The sequence below is a fragment of the Littorina saxatilis genome, linkage group LG15 (assembly GCF_037325665.1).
Source record: "Littorina saxatilis isolate snail1 linkage group LG15, US_GU_Lsax_2.0, whole genome shotgun sequence".
Taxonomy (NCBI): domain Eukaryota; kingdom Metazoa; phylum Mollusca; class Gastropoda; order Littorinimorpha; family Littorinidae; genus Littorina; species Littorina saxatilis.
In genome coordinates, this window is record NC_090259.1 from 46,408,004 (window position 1) to 46,431,417 (window position 23,414).

General features: G+C 45.2%; 1 protein-coding gene across 1 annotated transcript; it reads right to left on the reverse strand.

The window, feature by feature from the left end:
- Window positions 1-1,785: 1,785 nt before the first annotated feature.
- LOC138949476 (heparan sulfate 2-O-sulfotransferase 1-like) lies at window positions 1,786-23,082 on the reverse strand. Its single transcript, XM_070321304.1, has 9 exons — window positions 23,001-23,082; window positions 20,805-20,930; window positions 20,398-20,471; window positions 17,847-18,017; window positions 16,540-16,625; window positions 15,168-15,306; window positions 14,693-14,790; window positions 14,052-14,209; window positions 1,786-4,204 (listed from the first exon to the last, which is right to left on the reverse strand). Exons 2-9 carry the CDS (start codon window positions 20,920-20,922, stop codon window positions 3,984-3,986), a joined length of 1,065 nt encoding a protein of 354 aa, XP_070177405.1. The 5' UTR covers window positions 20,923-20,930; window positions 23,001-23,082; the 3' UTR covers window positions 1,786-3,983.
- Window positions 23,083-23,414: the final 332 nt, after the last annotated feature.

Genomic DNA, 23,414 nt, shown 5'->3' on the forward strand with positions numbered 1-23,414 from the left:
GTGCGTGCGTGCGTGCGTGCGTATGTATGTATGTATGTATGTATGTCTGTGGTAGAAACTTTAACATTTGACTGAACACCGAAATACTAATTTTACCTGGTTATTATCCAAGCAACAGCTTCAAAGTATTGAAGCAATGATCAACATTTCGTCGGCACGTATGTAGTTAAAGTGTGTATCCAAAGAAAACTGGTGGTGGGGGGTTTTGGGGGGGGTAAACACAGGTGACTGGTTTGTGTCGTGTGTGGTATGTAGACCAGGTCAGAGGTCAAGGTTAGGTCAGATCGCGTGAAGGATTGTGGTATAGATACAGTCATCACCGAGCTGCAGTTCGCCGATTCGGAGAAGACGATATCACATTGTTCGGTTTCGAAGCTCCAGAAAAATAGATACAGAAGATACCAAAGGAGATTTCCTACAGGTTAATCTGCACAGCATGTTTCCAGTGTCTGCGCAGTGTCGATCTGGCAGTCGTGTCCCCGTAAGTAGGCTACAGACAGACAGATCTAGATCTAGTGTCTCGCACTCTTGCACCGTGTCACCTATTCTTACTGTGTGTGTGTGTATATGTGACGGAGTGATTGAGTTTGTGTTACTGTTTGTCGATTTCTTACGTGAGCCTTGAAGGCTTTGCCTCTTGTCTTTCTTTTCAATAAAAACACTAGGCGTGTCTACACGTGACACTGAAAACAACTGAGAAAGTAGCTCTTCCACAACCAATAAAAACTTGACAGAGATACTTACGAACTTCGTCTATTGATCTCGCACGGCAGTGAGTTATTTTCAGGACTGACGTAAACCGCTTTGATCTGCTAGAGGAAAAATCTAAAAACAAATAGTCTGCCAACGTTCCACAATTCAGAATCACTGTAACGTTTTGTTTAGCAAGAGGAAAGTGACTCCTCTTTGAGCGAAACACAAGATGAAAGTCAACTTGCTGATTAAAAAGTGTTTCGGGCATTATGTCCATACAGTATCAGCTCACAAGTTAAGCGAACTTGAACACACCGAAACACAATCATGTGTACCGCCAACGAAAATGTCACTCGTTAATGGACCGGAAAACAGCAGCAATGCCCATTGCAGGAACGTTCATTACGGGTGAAATTCGTGGAATTAGGCCCCAGTAGGGATCTTGTGTAAACAGAGAAAAAAAAACATTGAACATTCCAAAGTCTGACATGGCCACAAAATCTGGTAAGTACATGCATGGAACAAAAAGGGTCAACCAAATGTTCATCAAAAATGTATGGAACACATCTAACATGTGGAACACATCTAACATGTGGAACACATCTAACATAAATGTATATATAATATTTACAAGTCAGTGTCTTTTTTAACTATACACTGTTGACATGTATACAGCACATACTCTCACATGCATGAACACACACACACACATGCATAAACACATACACAAAATCCAGAAGAAATATCTCACACACTGCAAACTGTAGGGATGGTTAGACATGTTTTCCTAAAGTACAGATAAAATACAATTAAAAAAGTTGAATTTTTGTTTGCAAATGAACACATGACATAAACTGTGCCACAAACTTATTTTTAAAAAAAGAAAAAGTTTTATATGGGCTTGAAAGCATATCTGTGCAAACAAAATACATACATAGGCTTGAGGTTTGCTGGCCGATGTGAATGCGTGATATATTGTGTAAAAAAATTCCATCTCACACGGCAGAAATTAATATGTCAAGCGCTCAGAGAACGTCAAGCGCTATTTAAATCTCCCCATACATACATACACACAAATAATTTCAACACTACTAAAAGTAAAATAATGTGCTCATAATATATACACAGAGCAATATTCACAGAATATTCCCTCTCCACTATTCTCAATGTATATTCCAAAACAAGAAATTAAAATAATCTCCAGCTACATGCAAGAAACCATTCCTCACTTGATTCAAGTCTGCATTCAAATAAATACTACAGTTTGTTTCCAAAAAGAAACTGTTGATTCTTTATACAAAATTTGTAAAAATTCAAGCATTTAAGTGAAGAACGAGAACATATATGTGGTTGTGACTGATGTCTTACTCTTAGGCAGCGATGAAACAACGTTTGAAAAAATCAAAGACACACACACACACACACACACACACACACACACACACATCAATTGCACAAGGGCACACAATGCTAGTCTGGATTTCACGGAAGTCATGGTTATATATACATATACAGCCTATAAAACTGAGAAAAAGTTGTATAATCTTTCAAAGTCCATTGTCATTTCTCAAGCTCCAGTCATAACTTACAGTCACCCAGCTTCCCATCCGCACCCATTCCGTAAAAGCTTACAAAACTAAATGCACGTCTAGCTTTGACTTGAGTTAGACCACAACCCCCCCCCCCCCCCCCCCCCATCATTTACTCATAAAACTTACAAAAAGCCTTTCACACAAAAAGTCATACTCTTTGCAATACCAAGCAAATGCGGTATCAATATCTCAAGTGTCTCCTTCAATGAATAGATCTTGCTGTCATGAAAGCGCTCTTTCAATCATTCCAACACTACAAAAAGAGTGCTGAATCAACGCTTACATATGTGTCTGACAAGTTTTCACAGGCACAGCATATGAATAAGACTAGAAACCCCCAATGGCATGCAGCCCCCCTCACACAAAGCGCAACCAGGTATTGCCCTGACTTGAGTGAGTTGATGCAGACTTTTTTGTGCAGCAATATAGCTTACATGCAAAATGCTCCCCCCTCAAATGCAATATTTATGCACAATTTTGCTATGACAACACAATCACTATGACCCCAAAATTAAATGCCACATGTTTTCCAAACTATCTATTAGAAATATGTACACCAGACAAAATCAAAGCCCAGAGCAATGTAAGTTACTCAAAAGAGAAAGTGTTCATGATTTGGTTGCCAGCAGAAAAGCAAATCATCTTCCAACAACTGTCTTTGTCACCTGCTGCGGGGAGTAAAAGACTTGCCTCTCTTAAGGTTGTACTATTACAGCCCCGAAAGTGGCGAGTATTTTACTCGCCAAGGCGAGTACAAACATGTAACTGGCGAGTAGAAATGTTCATCTATTCACCAAATGCGTGTAAAGACTAAAGTTGCTGAAACAAATTGTTGGTTTGGCTAGTAAAGTTTGCTCTCTGGCGAGTAAATGTTCAGAATCACTAGCCAAAGGCTAGTGCACAATTTGTTGGACTTTCAGGGCTATATCACCACCAATACTAATATCTTACTGCAACAACTGTGATCTAACTTCTACTTCTTTTTGATCAGCTACTGGCCTTACGATGAGCAACACATTCAAAATAGAGCAAACTAACATTGCCGACAATAGGCGAAGCTGAAACTGGCCACGCAAAAAGCAAAATTGATGACAAAAAAAGAAATATTGCAACTTCTCGTCAGCATACAACATTTGAGATTCTCACTCCGCAATTCACAGGGGATAAACAACAGACTCGCACTCTCAGAAAAAAACCACTTTCCGGAACTCAGACCAGACCAAGCTTTGCCAAGCGCAAGGGTGTCCCGCATTGCCTGTTGGGGCGGTCTTTGTACAGTGGAACCCCCCTTATAATACCTCCACAAATCTGAGAAAATTAGGTCTTAAAAAGGAGGGAGTCTTAAATCGGGGGTAAATGTACAGAGGTTTTGAATAGAAAGTCTGAGGAAACAGAGTCTTAGAAGGGGGGTTCCACTGTACCAAATGAACAAAGACATCCATGAGTATAGCTGTGGGAAGACTGCCTTAACCTGGGGCGGATATTCTCGTACTGAAATCAATGTCTTTTCTTCACTTGTCCTTTGCAGACAACTCTTGGGGTGTGGGGGAGGTGGGGGGACACACACACACACACACACACACACACACACACACACACACACACACACACACACACACACACACACACACACACACACACACACACACACACACTCATAACAAGACAGCTGCAAGGGTAACTGTCGGAAGACTGCCTTTAGCTGGGGCGGATTTTCTCGTATTGAAATCGATGTCCACGCTCCACCGATCTTCCAAACTCGTCTGTTTCAAACAGCTGGTCTTTGATGTAGTGGAAATGATCGCGCACAAACTCGTAAAAGTCGTTCTCCATTTGCCAAATGGGCGACTCATGGATTTTGCTGATAGTTTCTGGTTTGGGCGGCAGTTTCTGGGCTGTTTTCCGCAAGTGTGAATTTCCTGGACAAAAGAAAAAAACAAGGTTATGATAATAATAATAATAATTACACATTAACATGCTTCCATTTGAAACTTCGAGGTCGTCATCGGGGATTGACGCCCGACCAAAGCTAATTGAAGCCAGACGGATTGTAATTCAATCTGACGATGATCTCTTTCCTGCTTTCATGCGGTTGTAAACAGACAGAATTGGTTCTGTTCTGTTCACACACTACTTTCAGTCCACCTACCTGCAAGGGTCAAGTCCCAAGAAATATGTCTCTGTATTCCTATCGTATCACTCTGCTCCTGTTTTGTTTTCTTTCACACACATTTTCCCTTCTTTTTTGACGGGTTTCTGGACAGCAAACTCTAAAACAAATTCTTTTCATCACAAAAGCGATCTTTGGAATTGACTGACGTAGTCCGGAAGAATTCATGCATCAACTTACGTCACGTATTCAACGTCATCACTTCGCATACCTTATGGTCTCGGTATTTCGTTGGCCTTCATATTTCCTACTTGTAAAATGACCCTCAAAGCTAACCGAGACTAGTTGAGGCTGTATGAATGCGCCTAGCCAGCAGGTTGTTAATGGATTTTTTAGCGAGTGGTTATCGACAATTAATGACCGGTAATTTTTAATGAGTTGGGGCATTCTGACCAATCACAGGATCTGTTTCATTAAAACGCCAACTTGATTGAATTACAACAATAATCGAAAATTTTATTGTAAATTTTCATTTAATAAATATACCTACCCGAATCACATGTAGCAGTTGACTCAGTCTAAAGTGCTAGGTCTGAAAAGGCTACCCGTCTAAGGGGAGCAACCCCAACTAAAAAAGTGTAAACGTAGCTATGGTAATGACGACGCACCCAGGGAGTTACCTCCCCTCCTGCGTACTACGTCACTACTGCTACTGACCACGTGACCCCTATCATTCGACTCGAAGAATAAAATCTCCAAATCATAAGCGGGGTAGGTGGGAGGGACTACGATATGTGATTCGGGTAGGTATATTTATTAAATGAAAATTTACAATAAAATTTTCGATTAAATTACATATTCCTACTCCGAATCACATGTAGCAGATTGAAACAACAAGGCGGTGGGAAAGAAAAAGTTCAAACTCACTCTCAAATCCTTGTCAAGAGCTGACCCCCTGCCACCATGGCAGGCAAAGCTCTAGATCCATCCTGGCGAAGAGCCGAGATGTCACGCAGGTAAAAATTCATGAAGACATCCTCGGAACGCCAGTATGCGGTGTGTAGCACCTCCTCCAGTCTTCTTGATCGTAACACGGCCAAGGAGGAAGCCCAAGCTCGCGTCTCGTGAGCCCGAGCTGATTCCAGAGGAAGGACAGGCTGTGTCCCCCCTTCATTGCGGCGGCTCCACTCGTAAGCATGCTTAATGAGCGCCGACACCCACCGGGCCAGAGTCGTCTTAGTAATATCCTTATGTCTCTCCGTATTGAGAGAAATAAACAAAAGCTTTTGAGCTGCGGATCTAAGAGACTGAGCACGGGCAAGGTAGATGTGAAGGGCTCTAACAGGGCAATTTACTAAGTCTGGATCATTCGGAGCCAGAATAGTGGACAACGGCCTGACATGAACCAAAGGAGAAGCTCGCTCGGGAGCCTGGTTTTTCGCAAGAAACTCAGGTCGAAACCGCAAAGTAACGGACCCATCTGATTCAAAGGAAATGTCGTCCGAATTACCGGAAAGAGCGTGGATCTCACTGCCCCTTCGTGCCGATGCTAGCAGCAAAAGGAAAAGGGACTTGCGTGTAAGATTCGCAAAACTGGCATCTCTGAGAGGTTCAAAATCCGCTGAACGCAGAAACTCCATGACCAATAAGAGATCCCACTTAGGAACGGGCGTACGAGACTTGACGTCAGAAAGGGAAGCGCCCTTGATGACTCCCGCGATCACGCCACTAACATCTATAGAGCGACCTATCTGGCGTAGGGTCGCCGAGATGGCCGATCTTCTTACTTTCAACGAGGCAGCAGAAGCTCCCTGAGAGGACATGAAAGCAAGATGGTTCGCCACGTGCATCGTGCGGGGCGCCGTAGCATCCAGCCGATGCTCGTGACACCAGGTAACCCAGGCCCTCCAATGTGACTCATAAACGGACGAGGTAGATGCTCTGTGCGAGCGTCCTACCAGGTCCATGGTCAGATCTGATGCCCCTTTGCGCCTCAGAGAAGACCGCACAACCTCCACGCGTGAAGATTCAGCATCTGAGGCTCTGCGTGGAGGCTGCCGGTGTGAGGCTGTACCAGTTCTCCTCGCGTGAGAGCGAGAGGAATGGGAGGGCCCTGGGCGAGTCTCAGCAGGTCCGGGAACCACGGCTGAGACGGCCAAAGAGGAGCGATCAGCAGGAGGGACGGGCCCTCCTGCTCCGCCTTCCTGAGAACTCGCGTGAGCAACTGGAATGGCGGGAACGCGTAAGCCTCCAGGCCTGACCAGGAAATGTCCATCGCGTTCGTCTCCCACGCCTCGGGATCCGGGAATGGTGAGACGAACACTGGTAGTCTCTTCGAGAACCTGGTGGCAAAAAGGTCCACCTGAGGTTTCTGCACAAGAGACCAGAGACGATCCAGCGCTCCGTGAGTGATGGTCCACTCTGTTTGAAGCACTCTGTCGGAGCGGCTGAGCGCGTCCGCCAGAGTGTTCAAGCTTCCGGGTAGGTACCTGGCCGAAAGCCTGATTTGATGCTCTGAACACCAAATCAGGATCTCGCAGGCCCTGGCCGAAAGCGACGGAGACCGCGACCCTCCCTGCTTGTTGATGTAAGCTGCCACTGTCGTGTTGTCTGTAAACAGACGAACATGCTTGGCCTGAAGGGAGGGCCGGAACTTGTCCAGAGCTAGAGCCACGGCTTCTAGCTCCAGCAAGTTGATGTGCTGCATCCTCTGATCTGCCGACCACAGACCTGACGCAGTCAGCTGGTCTGTGTGAGCCCCCCACCCCACCAAGGACGCGTCCGTGAACAGGTCCAAATCTGGGGCAGGAAGGGCTATCGGCACGCCCCTGCACACCCACTCCGTGTCCAGCCACGGAAGGGTAGCGGATTGGAACCATCCCTGGAGAGGGATGAGGGCATTCCAATCCACCGTGGGAGAGTCCACGAACGGCTTCAGCGCCAGCTGAAAGGGACGTTTGTGGACCCTCCCCAAGGGGACCAGGAGAGCCATGGACTCCATCTGCCCTAAGATGGAGGCCAAAGTCCGCAGGGAGGCCCTCGGGAAAGGCAAAGTGGAGCGTATGCACGCCTGGAGCTTGCCCACCCTCTTCTGAGAGGGCTGAACAGTCCAAGCCACCGTGTCGAAAGACATTCCCAAGTAGGTGAACGTCTGACACGGTGTCAGCTCCGACTTTGATCGGTTGATCGAGAAGCCAAACATGTTGGCCTCCCGAAGAACCGATTGGGTATCCTGCTCGCACCCCGCCTGACTCTGACTCAGGATGAGCCAATCGTCCAGGTAGGCACGTAGCCGGACACCCCGCGACCTCACCAGCGCGCAGACCTGTCTCACGACCATGGTGAAGACCCAAGGGGCGAGAGACAGGCCAAAAGGAAGGGCGCGAAACTGGTAAACCTGACTTGCCCACCGGAAACGAAGCCATTTCCGGTCGGCTGGATGCATAAGAATGTGGAAGTATGCATCCGTCAGGTCGATGGAAGTCGCCCAATCTCCCGGGCGGAGAGAGTCCCTGACCGACGCTGGCGTCTCCATCTTGAACCTTATCTCCCTCAAAAAGGTATTGAGGAACGACAGGTCCAAGACAGGACGCCATGCCCCTGAGGCTTTGGGGACGGCGAAAAGCCGTCCGTAAAACCCAGGGGAACTGTGGTCGAGGACTTTCTCCACTGCGCCCTTCTGCACCAGGGAGTCTATTTCCGACCGAAGGACGGAAATGGCTTCCTGCGAGGAGGGAGGCCTGAACGCCGGCGGACGCCTGACCAGAGGAGCCTTGCCATCTTTCCAGAGAAGACGGAAGCCCGACCTCACGACCCCCACGATCCATTGACTCTGTATAGACCCGAGCCAATGGGAAAGTGCCCGGGAAGGGCCCCCCGCCATCACCAGAGTGGAGGGCGGGGTGGGGGGGAGATCGGGAGCACTTCATTGGGGGTGAGGCTTGCTTCCAGAGCCGCCTCTCCCCCTGCCGGAAGACGGTCGTCTTCTCGAGCCCCGAGAAGAGGACCGTCCACGACCCTTGTCTGCCGGTTTGGGAGGGCCAGCAACCTTAGCCTGCTTCGGCTGAGAAGGCTGAGACTGCTTGGACTGCTTAAGGCTGTGCAGGGAAAAGTCAGAGAACTGCTGGTCCCTGTTAGCCTGAATTTCCTGTCTTCGGGCATCAAAAACGAGATGCCCAAAGAGGGAACCCTCCAAGACCGGTGAGGCACGCAAAGTGTCCTTGGTCGCCTGATCCGAAAACTGAGAGTGTGACAGGAAGAGATCCCGACGACACATAACAGAGTGCGCATAGTGCACGGCAGAAAGTCTCATCTGTTCTTCATTGACCCTCGCAAGAGCGGCCAACAAAGTGGAGACGTCATCCGCATCCTGATCCTCGCTGAGAGAGAACGGATTCAGCGAATCAGTGAGGGCACGAGAGAGGGCCCGAATGAGAGTCTCAGCAATGGAGGCAAGCTCCAGCTGCTGACGCCCTGCCTCTTCAGAAGCAATCAGCGTGTTCTCAGAAAAGAGCACGCCGTCATCCTTCTTGATAGGCTTGGCCAACAAGGCAAGCATCTCCGGAGGAACTGTCAAAGATGAACGCGGGAGAGCGAACGCATCCAACAAGTTCCTAGGAGACTTCTGCAAGACCAACCGCCTGTGAGACGACAGAGCGAATGCAGAAGCCTGAGAAGGCGAAGCCATCCACTGCTGAGCCAGCTCCGGAACTGAGCCGTGAGGCACGAGCAGCGGAACCGGAAGTGAAGGAATTCCGCTTCCGGAAGGAGATGGCTTGGCCAACACCTGAGAAAGCTGAAAAGCTATGGATGGAGACTCCAAAACCCGGAAGTATGAGTCATCCTCCTTCCCAGAGCGAAAATCAGCCATCGCGGACGGTGCCGTCGAAGCGGCAGCCGAAGAGACCGAAGCCCCTTCCGCGAAATATCTCGAAGTGACCTCAGCAGCGGCCTCAAGAGCCACTTTGAGTCTCTCCGGATAACCAACACGTGCAGCCTCGCTGGCGACGGACTGAATATCCGAAACGTCCGGCGAAGGACCGAAGTCCACGTTGCTGGTAGAAGGGCGGTGAACACCGTAACCGGAAACCGGAAACCCGTCCACTCCAATACCATCCGAACTCATGCCCTGACTAGGGAAAGAGTAAGAGGACGGCATGCCCACAGCCGCCGGAACCGGAACCGCAGTCGAAGCAACAACCGAAGACGGAAGCGCTGACTGCCCCGGCCAGGGCTGAGACACCTGCCCAAAGGGCTGGTGATGCCCCCCCGCGACCGCCATCCGAGAGGAAGCGGAAGAAGCAGCAGATCCGGTCTGAGCCGGAAAAGTATCAGACGCGACCGCGAAAAGCGGAAGCGCAGACACTGTGGACGGCGGCCGGAAGGCCGAATGCCCAGAGGGCCACGTCCGGTCAACCCCGGAAACGACCCCAGAGGGTGCGTACATCGGGGGACCTATGCTTCCGGCGAGTGCCGGAAGCGCAGCAGACGGAACCGGCTGGTCGACTCCGGAAACGACCCCAGCGGGTGCGTACGTCGGAGGACCTACGCTTCCGGCGAGTGCCGGAAGCGTCGAAGCCTGAACCAAATGCCGCCATTGCTCATCGACACGATGGTCTTCCGTGAAGCCAAAGTGAGAACGAACAGGGGTTTGCGGGTCGTGAACCCGGCGAAAAGGGCTGTTTCCCAGCAGGGAGCGTCCAGCGGCCTCACGAGGACCTACGGACCAGCCCAACTTACTTGCGTCGCCAACCACAGCGGTAGAAGGCACAGAAGCAACCGCCTCGGTCAAGGACAGCGTCACAGCCGGAAGCGGAAAGGAAGCCATCGACGGGACAACGGAAGTCGAAGGCTGAGAACGCACCATCTCCTCTCTCACCAACGTGCGAAGCTCGGGAACCAGCGAAGAAAGCAACGATGAAACCAGCGACGTCGAATCTGCAAGCGGCAGAGAAGACGAGCGAGAAACAACGGTACGCGTAGGTTGATTAGACTGCCCCACAACCGGCTGGTCATTCGGGGCAGAAATAGGGACCGTCATAACAGCATTGTTAGCCGCGTCGGAAACAACAACCAAAATAGGCTTAGGGACAGAAGTGGAAGACTTGGGTTTAATTTTCCCTTTCACATCAGCCTTGCCGCGCTTTTTGTCTCCGTCACACATGCTGACAACAAAATGGCGACAAAAATTCCAAAATGGCTACCACAAAATACGTGACCAACACGTGGCCGAAAATTTCAAGTAGCAACTGAAAAATTACGTTCGATACAAGTAAAGGAACGAGCTCACCAACTACCAGTGCAGCGGGTGAAGAGACGGGTGTGGGTGCCGGTGGGTGTCTAAGCAAACACCAAACAGCGAACTTCCACTAGAGCCAAAAAATTCACGACCTGCTCCCTAGAAAGCTGAAGTGTCGAATGATAGGGGTCACGTGGTCAGTAGCAGTAGTGACGTAGTACGCAGGAGGGGAGGTAACTCCCTGGGTGCGTCGTCATTACCATAGCTACGTTTACACTTTTTTAGTTGGGGTTGCTCCCCTTAGACGGGTAGCCTTTTCAGACCTAGCACTTTAGACTGAGTCAACTGCTACATGTGATTCGGAGTAGGAATATGTAATTTAATTACACATTAACATGCTTCCATTTGAAACTTCGAGGTCGTCATCGTGGATTGACGCCAGACCAAAGCTAATTGAAGCCCGACGGAGCGAAGCGACAGAGGGCTTCAATTAAACTTTGGGAGTGCGTCAATCCATAATGAAGACCGAGAAGTTTCAAATGGAAGCATGTTAACACTTTCGCGACGGGACACTGATAAATCAGTAACAGCGCTGACACGCCCATGGACGGGACGCTTATAAATCAGTAACAGCCATACAGGGTACACGACTCGTGATTGCTTCCCGGTTTTTGAAGCTTGCAGTAAATTGAGTTGTTTCCCTTGACACACTTTGCGTGCCCTTCCGCCATATGTAAAATTAGCCTGATTTGTGTGGTTTTTTTGAGAAAAAAAATGAATCGAAGGCGAGCCTTGTCACGGGAGGAGATTCTCCGGATGTTGGATCTTGAGGACCCTGTTGATTCCGACGTGTTGTTTTCGCCTCAAGAAAGCGATAATAGCAGTGATATTGAGCAAGAAACAGTCCTGTTCAGTGTTGCTAGTATGAGTCGGCAAACTACACGTGTTAGGGTGGCACTGCATGAATCTTCGAATGTGTAGTTGCAAGGGGGGCGTGGCAGCACTGATAACAATGGATGGCTGGAGCCTCCTAATCCTTTTGGAAATATTCATAGGTGTACAGTTGGGACTTTGTTGTGAAAATGTGACATATTCAATATGGATTACCTAGACATCATTTGGTGAGTGTCACAGTTTTGTTTCATTTGAGTCAGGATGCTGTGAGTGAATGCGGGATTTGCTTGTTTTTTTCTTTGTACTGTCTCCTTATTTCTGTGTAGAATTTTAACAATATTTCAGCTAATTCATAGGTTTTACACCTTGTTTGGTTATAAAATTATTTATAATACTTTCTGTTAAAAAATAACTTTAAAAGCAGTGGAAAAGAAAACACACAAAAAAACCGTAAAAAAACACAAATTATCCCCCTTTCACCCCCCCTTTGCTAAAACAAATTGCATGACAAACTTATAAATAGCACGACTGAACTGGGCATCCATTTTTTAATTAGTACAAAAAATGTGGTGGTGATTGGACTTAATTCAAGCTTGCTAGACAGATTTCTTTACAGTTACTGATTTTTGGTAAGTTTCTTGGTGGCAAGCTTGGGCAGGCAGGACGTCAACGCCGTGGCAGTGCTAGTCACAATAGTGTTAATGTTATTGTAATTCAATCTGACGACGATCTCTTTCCTGCTTTCATGTTCACACACTACTTTCAGTCCACCTACCTGCAAGGGTCAAGTCCCAAGAAATATGTCTCTGTATTCCTATCGTATCACTCTGTTCCTGTTTTGTTTTCTTTCACATACATTTTCCCTTCTTTTTTGACGGGTTTCTGGACAGCAAACTCAAAAACAAATTCTTTTCATCACAAAAGCGATCTTTGGAATTGACTGACGTAGTCCCGAAGAATTCATGCATCAACTTACGTCATTTCATTTTCATTACTTTATTGTCCCATCGCTGGGAAATTCGGGTCGCTTCCTCCCAGTGGAAAGCTAGCAGCAACGGAGTCGCGCTACCCAGGTGTCTGCGTGTTTAGGTGTATTCAGCCACCTGCACTTATGGCAGAATGACCAAGGTCTTTTACGTGCCATTGTGATGACACGGGGGTGGGACATGGCTTCCGTCTCTGGGTCTGCACATAAAGTTGACCCGTGTCCGTCCGTCGAACCTGCGACCTTCCGATCACAAGTCCAGTGCTCTACCATCTGTATTCAATGTCATCCCTTCGCATAACTTATGGTCTCGGTATTTCGTTGGCCTTCATATTTCCTACTTGTAAAATGACCCTCAAAGCTAACCGAGACTATTTGAGGTTGTATCAATGCGCCTCGCCGGTAATTTTTAATGAGTTGGGGCATTCTGACCAATCACAGGATCTGTTTCATTAAAACGCCAACTTGATTGAATTACAATATATAATATTTCTAGAGCACATGAATGTAATTTTAGTTGAGCTTTACTCATCTGGTGCGAAAAAGTCAACAAATTTGGAGAAAATGGGGTTAAAAAAAAAGTGACACCCCCACCCCCTACGTGACCAACAGTAAAGAAGAACCCTGTACCATAGCACATTGATCAGGACTTGTGTTCTAAGGGATTTTTCTTCTTCCTTGCAAAACCAATCAGATTTCCTCTGACATTGGTGGATCCCGGGAGGATTCCCCAGCCTGTATACAGTGGAACCTGCCCAGCTACCACCTCTCCATAAACATCCACCTGTCCACAACGATCACCCCAAAGGATTCTGATGAGTTTCTTTTCTATTTAAACTCAGCAAAACATTATTGCAACAAACTTGGCCCCCCAGTTAAAGCATTAATTCCCGTGTCATTTCATTCAAGCTTTCTATGCCATATGTATATATTTTCGTCGATTTTTAATTGGTCCCTTCTGTTTTTGTCCTGTCGATCTGAAATGCCATAGAAAGTTTGAATAAAATGACATGAGAATTAATGCTTTAACTGGGGTGCAGGGCGGGGATGTAGCTCAGTCGGTAGCGCGCTGGATTTGTATCCAGTTGGCCGCTGTCAGCGTGAGTTCGTCCCCACGTTCGGCGAGAGATTTATTTCTCAGAGTCAACTTTGTGTGCAGACTCTCCTCGGTGTCCGAACACCCCCGTGTGTACACGCAAGCACAAGACCAAGTGCGCACGAAAAAGATCCTGTAATCCATGTCAGAGTTCGGTGGGTTATAGAAACACGAAAATACCCAGCATGCTTCCTCCGAAAACGGCGTATGGCTGCCTAAATGGCGGGGTAAAAAACGGTCATACACGTAAAATTCCACTCGTGCAAAAAACACGAGTGTACGTGGGAGTTTCAGCCCACGAACGAAGAAGAAGACTGGGGTGCAAAATTTGTCGCAAACTCTTTTTTGCTAAGTGTACTTGACCTTCCCATGGCAACCTCCTGTCTGTAGCGACCACTTTTGTCCATTGGGTGGTCTTTATACACAGATTCCACTGCACTCACCATTTTTATAGAGGGTGAGGGCCCCTTTAAAGAAGCGCGGGAGGACGGCCTCCAGCACAGTGATAAAATCCTCCATCTCCTCCGTCAACCCCACCAGCAGGTAATGTCGCAACACGTTCTGCTTGGCTTTGTTCAGCGCCCACTCGCTGCCCGGAATCCTGCCACACACAAAATACTATTTGTTGTATCAATGCGCCTTGCCAGCAGGTGATCATTGGCTTTTGTAACCAGTGTTCATCGAGAATTGATGACCGGTCACTTTTAATGAGTTGAGGCAATCTGAACTATCACAGAATCTGTTTTATTGAAACGCCAACTTGATTGAATGACAATATCTATTGAAATATAAACACAAAACTTGTCAGCAAGATCATTCTAGGAGTTGAAGTCTTACTGTCTGACACACATACACAAAGCGCCTTTCCTAATCACCAAGCTAATCAGCTATCTTGCCTACCTCAAGACTCAAGATCTTAGTGTCCATACTTATGCTGCATTCATAGGCTGAAATTCCCATACACTTGTGTTTTATGCCCAAGGTTTTTCACCATTTGTAGCCATACTTTGGGGGAATTTGTCCACACAATACCTGCTGCCTTATACAACCTGGTTGATAAAAAAGGGGTACATGTACTACTGACCAGCACTCAGCAATGTGACCACAGAAGTATGGAATTTGAAGCCACAGGTTCACGGGGTCACAGTCGTCCCCGTCGCGCTCCACACATTCGTCAAACGTCTGGAGATAAAAAGTGATGAAAGTTTAATGGCCATTTTTCCAAATTTGCTGAAGAAAGTAAGAATCCTAATAACATCCCCTCCCCGACAGAACAAGAATGCTGGTATTGTATGCAGCCGGTGCAATGGTTTCAAATGTCATAAGACATGCTCACGACCAGGAGAACAAACACCCACATGTACACACAACCTCTCTCACAGAAACATACAACCTCTCTCTGTCTCTCTCACACACACACACCCACTCACAAACTACCTCACACACACATAAACAAATACAACCTCTCATTCACACACTCACATACAAAACCTCACACACAACCTCTCACACTTAGAACCTCACACACACACACACAAACTGAGAAGCATGTATCTAACCTCCATGGTGCGGTCTTTCTGCCGTTCTCTGGACGGCCGGATGTCGTCACCGTTGCGAGTGAAATAGTAAAAGGAGATAAGTCGAGCCAGCGGATCTCTCACCATGTTGATGAAGATCGGTTTTCTCTTCACACCAAATCTGAAATAAAAGACAAAGTTTTGAAACCAAAAAACAAACAGGGGTTTTGTGCCAACGTTCCAAAATTCAGAATAAAAAAACAAGAAAGGTATGTTATATGAACGTTTAATCATGACAAAACAAAATGTTAGGGTCACTGATCTTCGACCCAGTTTTTTTTTTTATGTGGACAGACAGACAATACAAAAAATACACTTATCTGCCAAATTGCCCAAAAGCTCGTGTGGAAGACCAAACAAGAAGGGCAAAGCCCATACGACTCACATGCTTGACCTTGACCTTTACATGACCTTGACCTTCAGGGTCAAGGTCAAATAACTAAACCTAGCAACGACATCATACACTAAGAACTGCTTTACACATTTTTCCTACCAAAATACATGTGACCTTGACCCAAGGTCAAGGTCATCCAAGGTCATGCAAAACAAAGCTGTTAATTCAAGACATAGGAAGTACAATGGTGCTTATTGGCTCTTTCTACCATGAGATATGGTCACTTTTAGTGGTTCACTACCTTATTTTGGTCACATTTCATAAGGGTCAAAGTGACCTTGACCTTGATCATATGTGACCAAATGTGTCTCATGATGAAAGCATAACATGTGCCCCACATAATTTTTAAGTTTGAAACAGTTATCTTCCATAGTTCAGGGTCAAGGTCACTTCAAAATATGTATACAATCCAACTTTGTAGAGCTCCTGTGACCTTGACCTTGAAGCAAGGTAAACCAAACTGGTATCAAAAGATGGGGCTTACTTTCCCCTATATATCATATATAGGTGAGGTATTCAATCTCAAAAACTTCAGAGAAAATGGGAAAAATGTGAAAAATAGCTGTTTTTTAGACAACATTTATGGCCCCTGCGACCTTGACCTTGAAGCAAGGTCAAGATGCTATGTACGTTTTTTGGGGCCTTGTCATCATACACCATCTTGCCAAATTTGGTACTGATAGACTGAATAGTGTCCAAGAAATATCCAACGTTAAAGTTTTCCGGACGGCCGGCCGGACGGCCGGACGGACGACTCGGGTGAGTACATAGACTCACTTTTGCTTCGCATGTGAGTCAAAAAGAAAAGACAAAGTTTCAGAAAACTTGCAGTGGTTGCTTTGCGATGATTTTTTAAAGTTTGAAATTGACAGTTACTTCCCATGTCATGAGAACAGTATAGGAGACAGTGTGTTTCTGTGCGAGAGGCAAAGGGTTAAACTAATTCTGAGTTAGACTCACTTGCTGTAGTCGATGAAAGCGATGTGTCCATGGTAAAGAGCCGGTTTCTTCTCCTGCCACGTGGTGATGTTGTGCAAGAAACGCATCTGAAACAAACACAAAACATGTGAGGTGTGTGCACAAGTATTGTATGCAAAGGGCTGAAAGCCTATTATTATCTTTCTTTATTTGGTGTTTAACGTCGTTTTCAACCGTTCAAGGTTATATCGCGACGGGCAAAGGGGGGGAGATGGGATAGAGCCACTTGTTAATTGTTTCTTGTTCACAAAAGCACTAATCAAAAAATTGCTCCAGGGGCTTGCAACGTAGTACAATATATGACCTTACTTGGAGAATGCAAGTTTCCAGTACAAAGGACTTAACATTTCTTACATACTGCTTGACTAAAATCTTTACAAACATTGACTATATTCTATACAAGAAACACTTAACAAGGGTAAAAGGAGAAACAGAATCCGTTAACGACATGCTGGGGAGCATCGGGTAAATTCTTCCCCCTAACCCGCGGGGAGCCTATTATTATGCAACTAACCATGTGAGTCTGAGGTATCTTATGACAAGCACCTGTTTCTTAATATGCAAGATCTGCACGGCAATATCTTTTGATGACATTAGCGAGGCCCTTGATCTTTTGAACAAAATGAACAGAACTTCATTTAGGCTTTAGGTGATGTTTGAGTTATGTCAAGACAAGTCAAACAAAGAAAAGTGAAATCTGAAGATAACAGATATTACGAGTTTTCACAGTAGCTTCACTTCACAATTTATCCCTCTCCCCAACCAATCGACATTTTTTGGGAAATAACTCCCTCGGGTTTGTATAGGTTGTGGAAGAGTGAATACCCTTGCATTTCCTCTGACCAAAATTGAAGGGGCCAGCACTAGCGAGGGGTTTTGTGTCAGAAACACTTGGACAGGAGCATGTGTGAATTTCAAGTTCTTTTTCTTTTCTTTTTTTTTTTTTTTTGCTTAACGCCCAGCCGACCACGAAGGGCCATATCAGGGCGGTGCTGCTTTGACATTTAACGTGCGCCACACACAAGACAGAAGTCGCAGCACAGGCTTCATGTCTCACCCAGTCACATTATTCTGACACCGGACCAACCAGTCCTAGCACTAACCCCATAATGCCAGACGCCAGGCGGAGCAGCCACTAGATTGCCAATTTTAAAGTCTTAGGTATGACCCGGCCGGGGTTCGAACCCACGACCTCCCGCTCACTGGGCGGACGCCTTACCACTAGGCCACCGTGTTGCGGTTATTTCAAGTTCTTACGATGCATGAAAAATGTGAGAGAAAATACCCACCTGGTCAGACAGGGAGATGGTTTTGGCGCTGTGGAACATGCCGATGTGGATGACGAAGTACTTGTTGGTGTTACAGAGACTGTACATGATGCCGGCGAGCGTGGTGCTACCCGTCTTGGGCACGCGGTTGTAGATCACAACGCTGTCGTCATCGCCAAACTCCGCCCCTTCCTGTAATTGAGGAACATGACAAAGCTCTTAAAACTTCTTGTAAATAATATTAATAGACGATGCTCTGAAATAAGTGTGAAATAAATTGTCAAGCTGTGTCAGGTTTGTATGGGTTGTGAATACAGTGGAACCCCCCTTTAAAACCTTCAAACTTCTCAGATAAGGCACAAAAAAAAATTAGGTGTGGTTACGGTAACATAGCCCAAAAAAATAGGGTAGGAAGGTAGGCAATCACTTTTTATATTTTTTTATTCTTTTCCTAATGACTGTGTACAAATTAAACCTACTTGACAGGGAAATAAGTGTGCGACTCGGGCGCTTTCGCTTTCATTGCGTTTTCTGCACGCGTTTCTTTTTTTTTTGTGACAAATGTAATAAAAAGTTATAGCCTAAAAATAGGGTAGGTCGGGTTACCGTAACCACACCTATTTTTTTTTAGGCCTAATCAAGGTCTGAAAGGTCCTTGTCTACATTTTTATACCCAAATCGCCATTTGACCATTAAAATGCAGAGTCTATTATCTACAAATATCAACAATACACCCCCTTTCGATCAGGAAAGACGAAGCCAGTGTAGCCATTTGAAAATTCATTGTAGTATTCCAGCGTAGTACTCATAGTAGGATATCCTTATTTGGAAAATGCCAAGCGCAAAACTCCTCTCAAATCCCGTGCATTTCGTGCGTTTAAAAAAAAGCGTGGACAGCGCTCCAGTGTCAAACTGTTGCTGCACTTGTTTGGGCGTGGCTATAAGCATAGTGACATGAATTTGATTGGTCAGTATTTTTTAGGCAAAGCACATGTTCTCAGCAAACAGAAAACAAAATATTGGAAGCGTGAGTCACGCTACCCAAAAATAAAATCTTTTTTTACACATCTTTTTTTTCTATAACTTTTTTTCTCGTGGTTCATTCATCATTTGACATAATTTTGTATCGAAATCTAACCATAAGATTAATGAAAAAAAGCAAAAATGTAGACGACCACCTTTAAAAGGGAGGGAGTCTTAAGATGGGGGTAAATTAACATGGTTGATGAACACAAAATGCGAAAAACAAGGTCTTAACAAGAAGGGCAAAGCCCATACGACTCACATGCTTGACCTTTACATGACCTTGACCTTCAGCTAAACCTAGCAATGACATCATACACTAAGAACTGCTTTACACATTTTTCCTACCAAAATACATGTGACCTTGACCCAAGGTCAAGGTCATCCAAGGTCATGCAACACAAAGCTGTTAATTCAAGACATAGGAAGTACAATGGTGCTTATTGGCTCTTTCTACCATGAGATATGGTCACTTTTAGTGGTTCACTACCTTATTTTGGTCACATTTCATAAGGGTCAAAGTGACCTTGACCTTGATCATATGTGACCAAATGTGTCTCATGATGAAAGCATAACATGTGCCCCACATAATTTTTAAGTTTGAAACAGTTATCTTCCATAGTTCAGGGTCAAGGTCACTTCAAAATATGTATACAATCCAACTTTGAAGAGCTCCTGTGACCTTGACCTTGAAGCAAGGTAAACCAAACTGGTATCAAAAGATGGGGCTTACTTAGACAACATTTATGGCCCCTGCGACCTTGACCTTGAAGCAAGGTCAAGATGCTATGTATGTTTTTTGGGGCCTTGTCATCATACACCATCTTGCCAAATTTGGTACTAATAGACTGAATAGTGTCCAAGAAATATCCAACGTTAAAGTTTTCCGGACGGACGGACGGACGACTCGGGTGAGTACATAGACTCACTTTTGCTTCGCATGTGAGTCAAAAAGGTTTTTTTTCACTGTAATAAGACGATGTTTTGAATATTATTAACTCTGTCAGGGGGTTTGGGAGTTGGTGCACATTTGTTGACTTGTTTACTAAGAATTGCAACACTAACAGTGCAATGCCACACAGAGCTACACTGCACATGAGCGTCACTAAAACTGACACCAGATAATTATAGTGCATACATCTACAAGTCTCAACAGATATCTTCTTCTTCTTCGTACATGGTGTGAAACTCCCACGTACACTCCTGTTTTTTTGCACAAGCGAAATTTTACCAGTATAACCGTTTTTACCCCGCAAGTTAGGCAGCCATACTCTGCTTTTGGGGGATGAACAGATATGAATCTGTCAGGTCCATATATCAATGAATGTGTGGCTTAAACATGGATGTCAGGCCCATATATCAATGAATGTGTGGCTTAAACATGGATGTCAGGTCCATATATCAATGAATGTGTGGCTTAAACATGGATGTCAGGTCCATATATCAATGAATGTGTGGCTTAAATATGGATGTCAGGTCCATATATCAATGAATGTGTGGCTTAAACATGGATGTCAGTTCACAGACTTTTATGAGTGAGACTGCATACCTGGTCATTGGAGGAAGACAGGTGTCGACTGGACATGGGCAGTTTCTCCTCCTGCAGCCTGACCACAGCTCTCTCTGCAAAACACAACGTAACAATGCACACAGCATTTTCAATTATAATTTAAGGCAAATTCCTGTTTTTTAAACAGACTTTATTTTTATTTTCAATGGCTGAAAATCACATGGAAAACTTTGCTCTTTCTTTGCAGGAGTGGGTCTTTATGTGTATGAGCCCCCCCCCCCCCCCCCCCTTTCACCATTCAAGCTGTCATCCGCCGATTTTGGGGAATGCAGGTTTGAAATCTTTGTGTTCCTATAGTATAACCCAGCCAACTCTGACAAAAAGTGACATGGATCACAAGTCCAGTGCTCTAGTTAACTAGTTAGTGTAAGAAATGTTACACTCACCAAGTTTCTGGCGAGCGCCATCAAGCTGTGAAAGCTCCGTCAGCAAGTGGAGACAGATAAGAGAGATGAAGACGGTGATCCCCAACAGACCAAAGGTGACTTGTCGCGGCGGGATCATTGTTGCATCTGAAAACACACAGTAACCACACCAACCACATCACCACCAATTTCATTTCCACATCACCAGCAATTATCATACGCATAACAATTACCCATGTTTTGGCATCACCAGAATTCTCAGAATCTCACAAAAATTACAGTAGAACCTCAATTTTAACTTTAAGTTTAAGAGTAAGACTAAGACCCACAAAATTTAAGACTTTAAAAAAAAATTAGTTTTGAAAGTTCAGCTTCCTCCTTGTCCTAGGGAACAAAGGTTTTTTCCCAATGTTGTTTACCTAATTTTCTTGATTCCGTTGCTTTGAAGTGGAAATCTTTGTTTTCAGAATTGTCCACCACACGGGTGGTGTGTGCAGCACAAAAGACTGTCTGTCTGTCTGTGTCAACAAGTAAACACTGTTGTTCTTTCAGTCAATCTTAATAGACCCTATCAATATTCCAAACTCTCATAATCTCTCGCAAACTTCAGAGCATAGCAAAGCATGTGGTACAGTGATCTCGTGCAAACTGCACAAGCCAAGGTTCAAAGTTCTCACAATGTTCAAAGCATAACAAAGAGCGTGTCTCACGAGAGCTGCTCAGATACTGAAAAAGGTCTATTGCTGGCAGACGAACAATATTTCACACACTTAAAAGTTAACTGCAAAATCATGGCATGTTTTTCCTCGTTTATTTTGTCTGAAAAGGTTCCTTGTAATTGTTCTCAGAAGAGAAAGTAACTGAGATGCATGTGAAAGCATACATTTTTTTTTTCCCCTCATTGGTAATTGAAAGCAAAACTTGAGGGCCTAAAACTGTCTCAAATCGTCCAAAGAGATTAATGTTTGGAGGATCTATTTGTCAAAAAACAACACATCGCACACCAGAAATACTAGTTTTTGACAATTAAATTATTCTTCTTCTTCTGCGTTCGTGGGCTGAAACTCCCATGTACACTCGTGTTTTTGCACGAATGGAATTTTACGTGTATGACCGTTTTTACCACGCTATTTAGGCAGCCATACGCCGCTTTCGGAGGAAGCATGCTGGGTATTTTCGTGTTTCTATAACCCACCGAACTCTGACATGGATTACAGGATCTTTTACGTGCGCACTTGGTCTTGTGCTTGCGTGTACACACGAAGGGGGATAAGCCACTAAGCAGGTCTGCACATAAGTTGACCTGGGAGATCGGAAAAATCTCCACTCTTAACCCACCAGGCGGCCGCGGCCGGGATTCGAACCCTCGACCTTCCGATTAAGAGGCCGACGTCTTACCACCCCGCCCGTCGAAATTAAATTATTCAAATTTGCGTTGCTGTTTTAAGTTGACTCATTGTCTCCCAGGTACGGATATATCCGTACCCACTCATATGGCTCTATCTGACCAGGTGTGTGGATATCCGCTCAGACTGTTAGCTTCAGTCGCTCCCTCAGTCCCTGTAACGTTCATCTAATGCCTGCATTCCAGCGTGTTGATTCAGTTATGACAATTCTGAGTGACCTGCTGCAGCACAGCTGGTCTTGGCTAAAACAACTTGGTCAACATAGGTGGGGTAGAAAGTGTTAAGATAGTTAGAATATCTAGAGCATCTGAACAGCTCTCGCTAAAAACGACCTCTTCGTACACTGTCGTAGATTGCCAGTCTTATGAGATGTACAGCATGTCAAAACCTTAAAACAAGAATAGACGAAGGCATGGAAGTAGATGTATCGGGTTAGTGCTGATCATAACATGAATGCAAAACAAGTGACTTTAGTAAGTAAACACAACTGCTTACTTTCGCCACGGCCATGCAGCTTAGTTTCAACCAATAACTCGCCGGTAAGATGCCTCTGGCATTGTTCTCATTCATAGAACAGCATTAAAACGACTGTAAGAACATTGATCTGGAACAGCTGATACCAAGGGTTCAATCAGTCGATGTCAGGGGTTTTTTTCTCTCACAAATTCAGATTTTGATTCTTCAAAATTAATAGCTGGCAAAGTGCGTAGAAATCAGGCCTATCTCAGTGTCTCTTAAAATAATGCAATAGAGCAGCAACCAACTACGGCACACAGTTTAAAGCTGTGATTCTACAAATTATTATTCTTACCGTGCCGAAAATAATAGCGTCGAATCTCTTCAATTTCACACTTTCTTGACAATACTCGCCGCCATGATTGAACTATCAATGAACCAAAAACACATCTTTATACCCAAAACAATAGTTTCAAAATCGAAACACCAGAAAATAGTCAAATAAGTATGTTAATACATGAATCAATAAATTTGTCTCGGGATCTTTTGAAAAAAAAGTATTCGTAATAATACAAATATCTGATGTTATCTATTATCGATATTAAAAAAATTATGTAGATGTGTCTGTCTTTACGTCTGTGCGTCTGTCAGGGGCGGACGAGGGGGGGGGGGGTTTCTGGGGTTTCCGGACACCCCCCCCCCCCCCCCCAGCCAAAAAATAAAAATATTTTTTTGTGTTTTTTTGGCTTGAGTTTCAATTTTTCGGGTA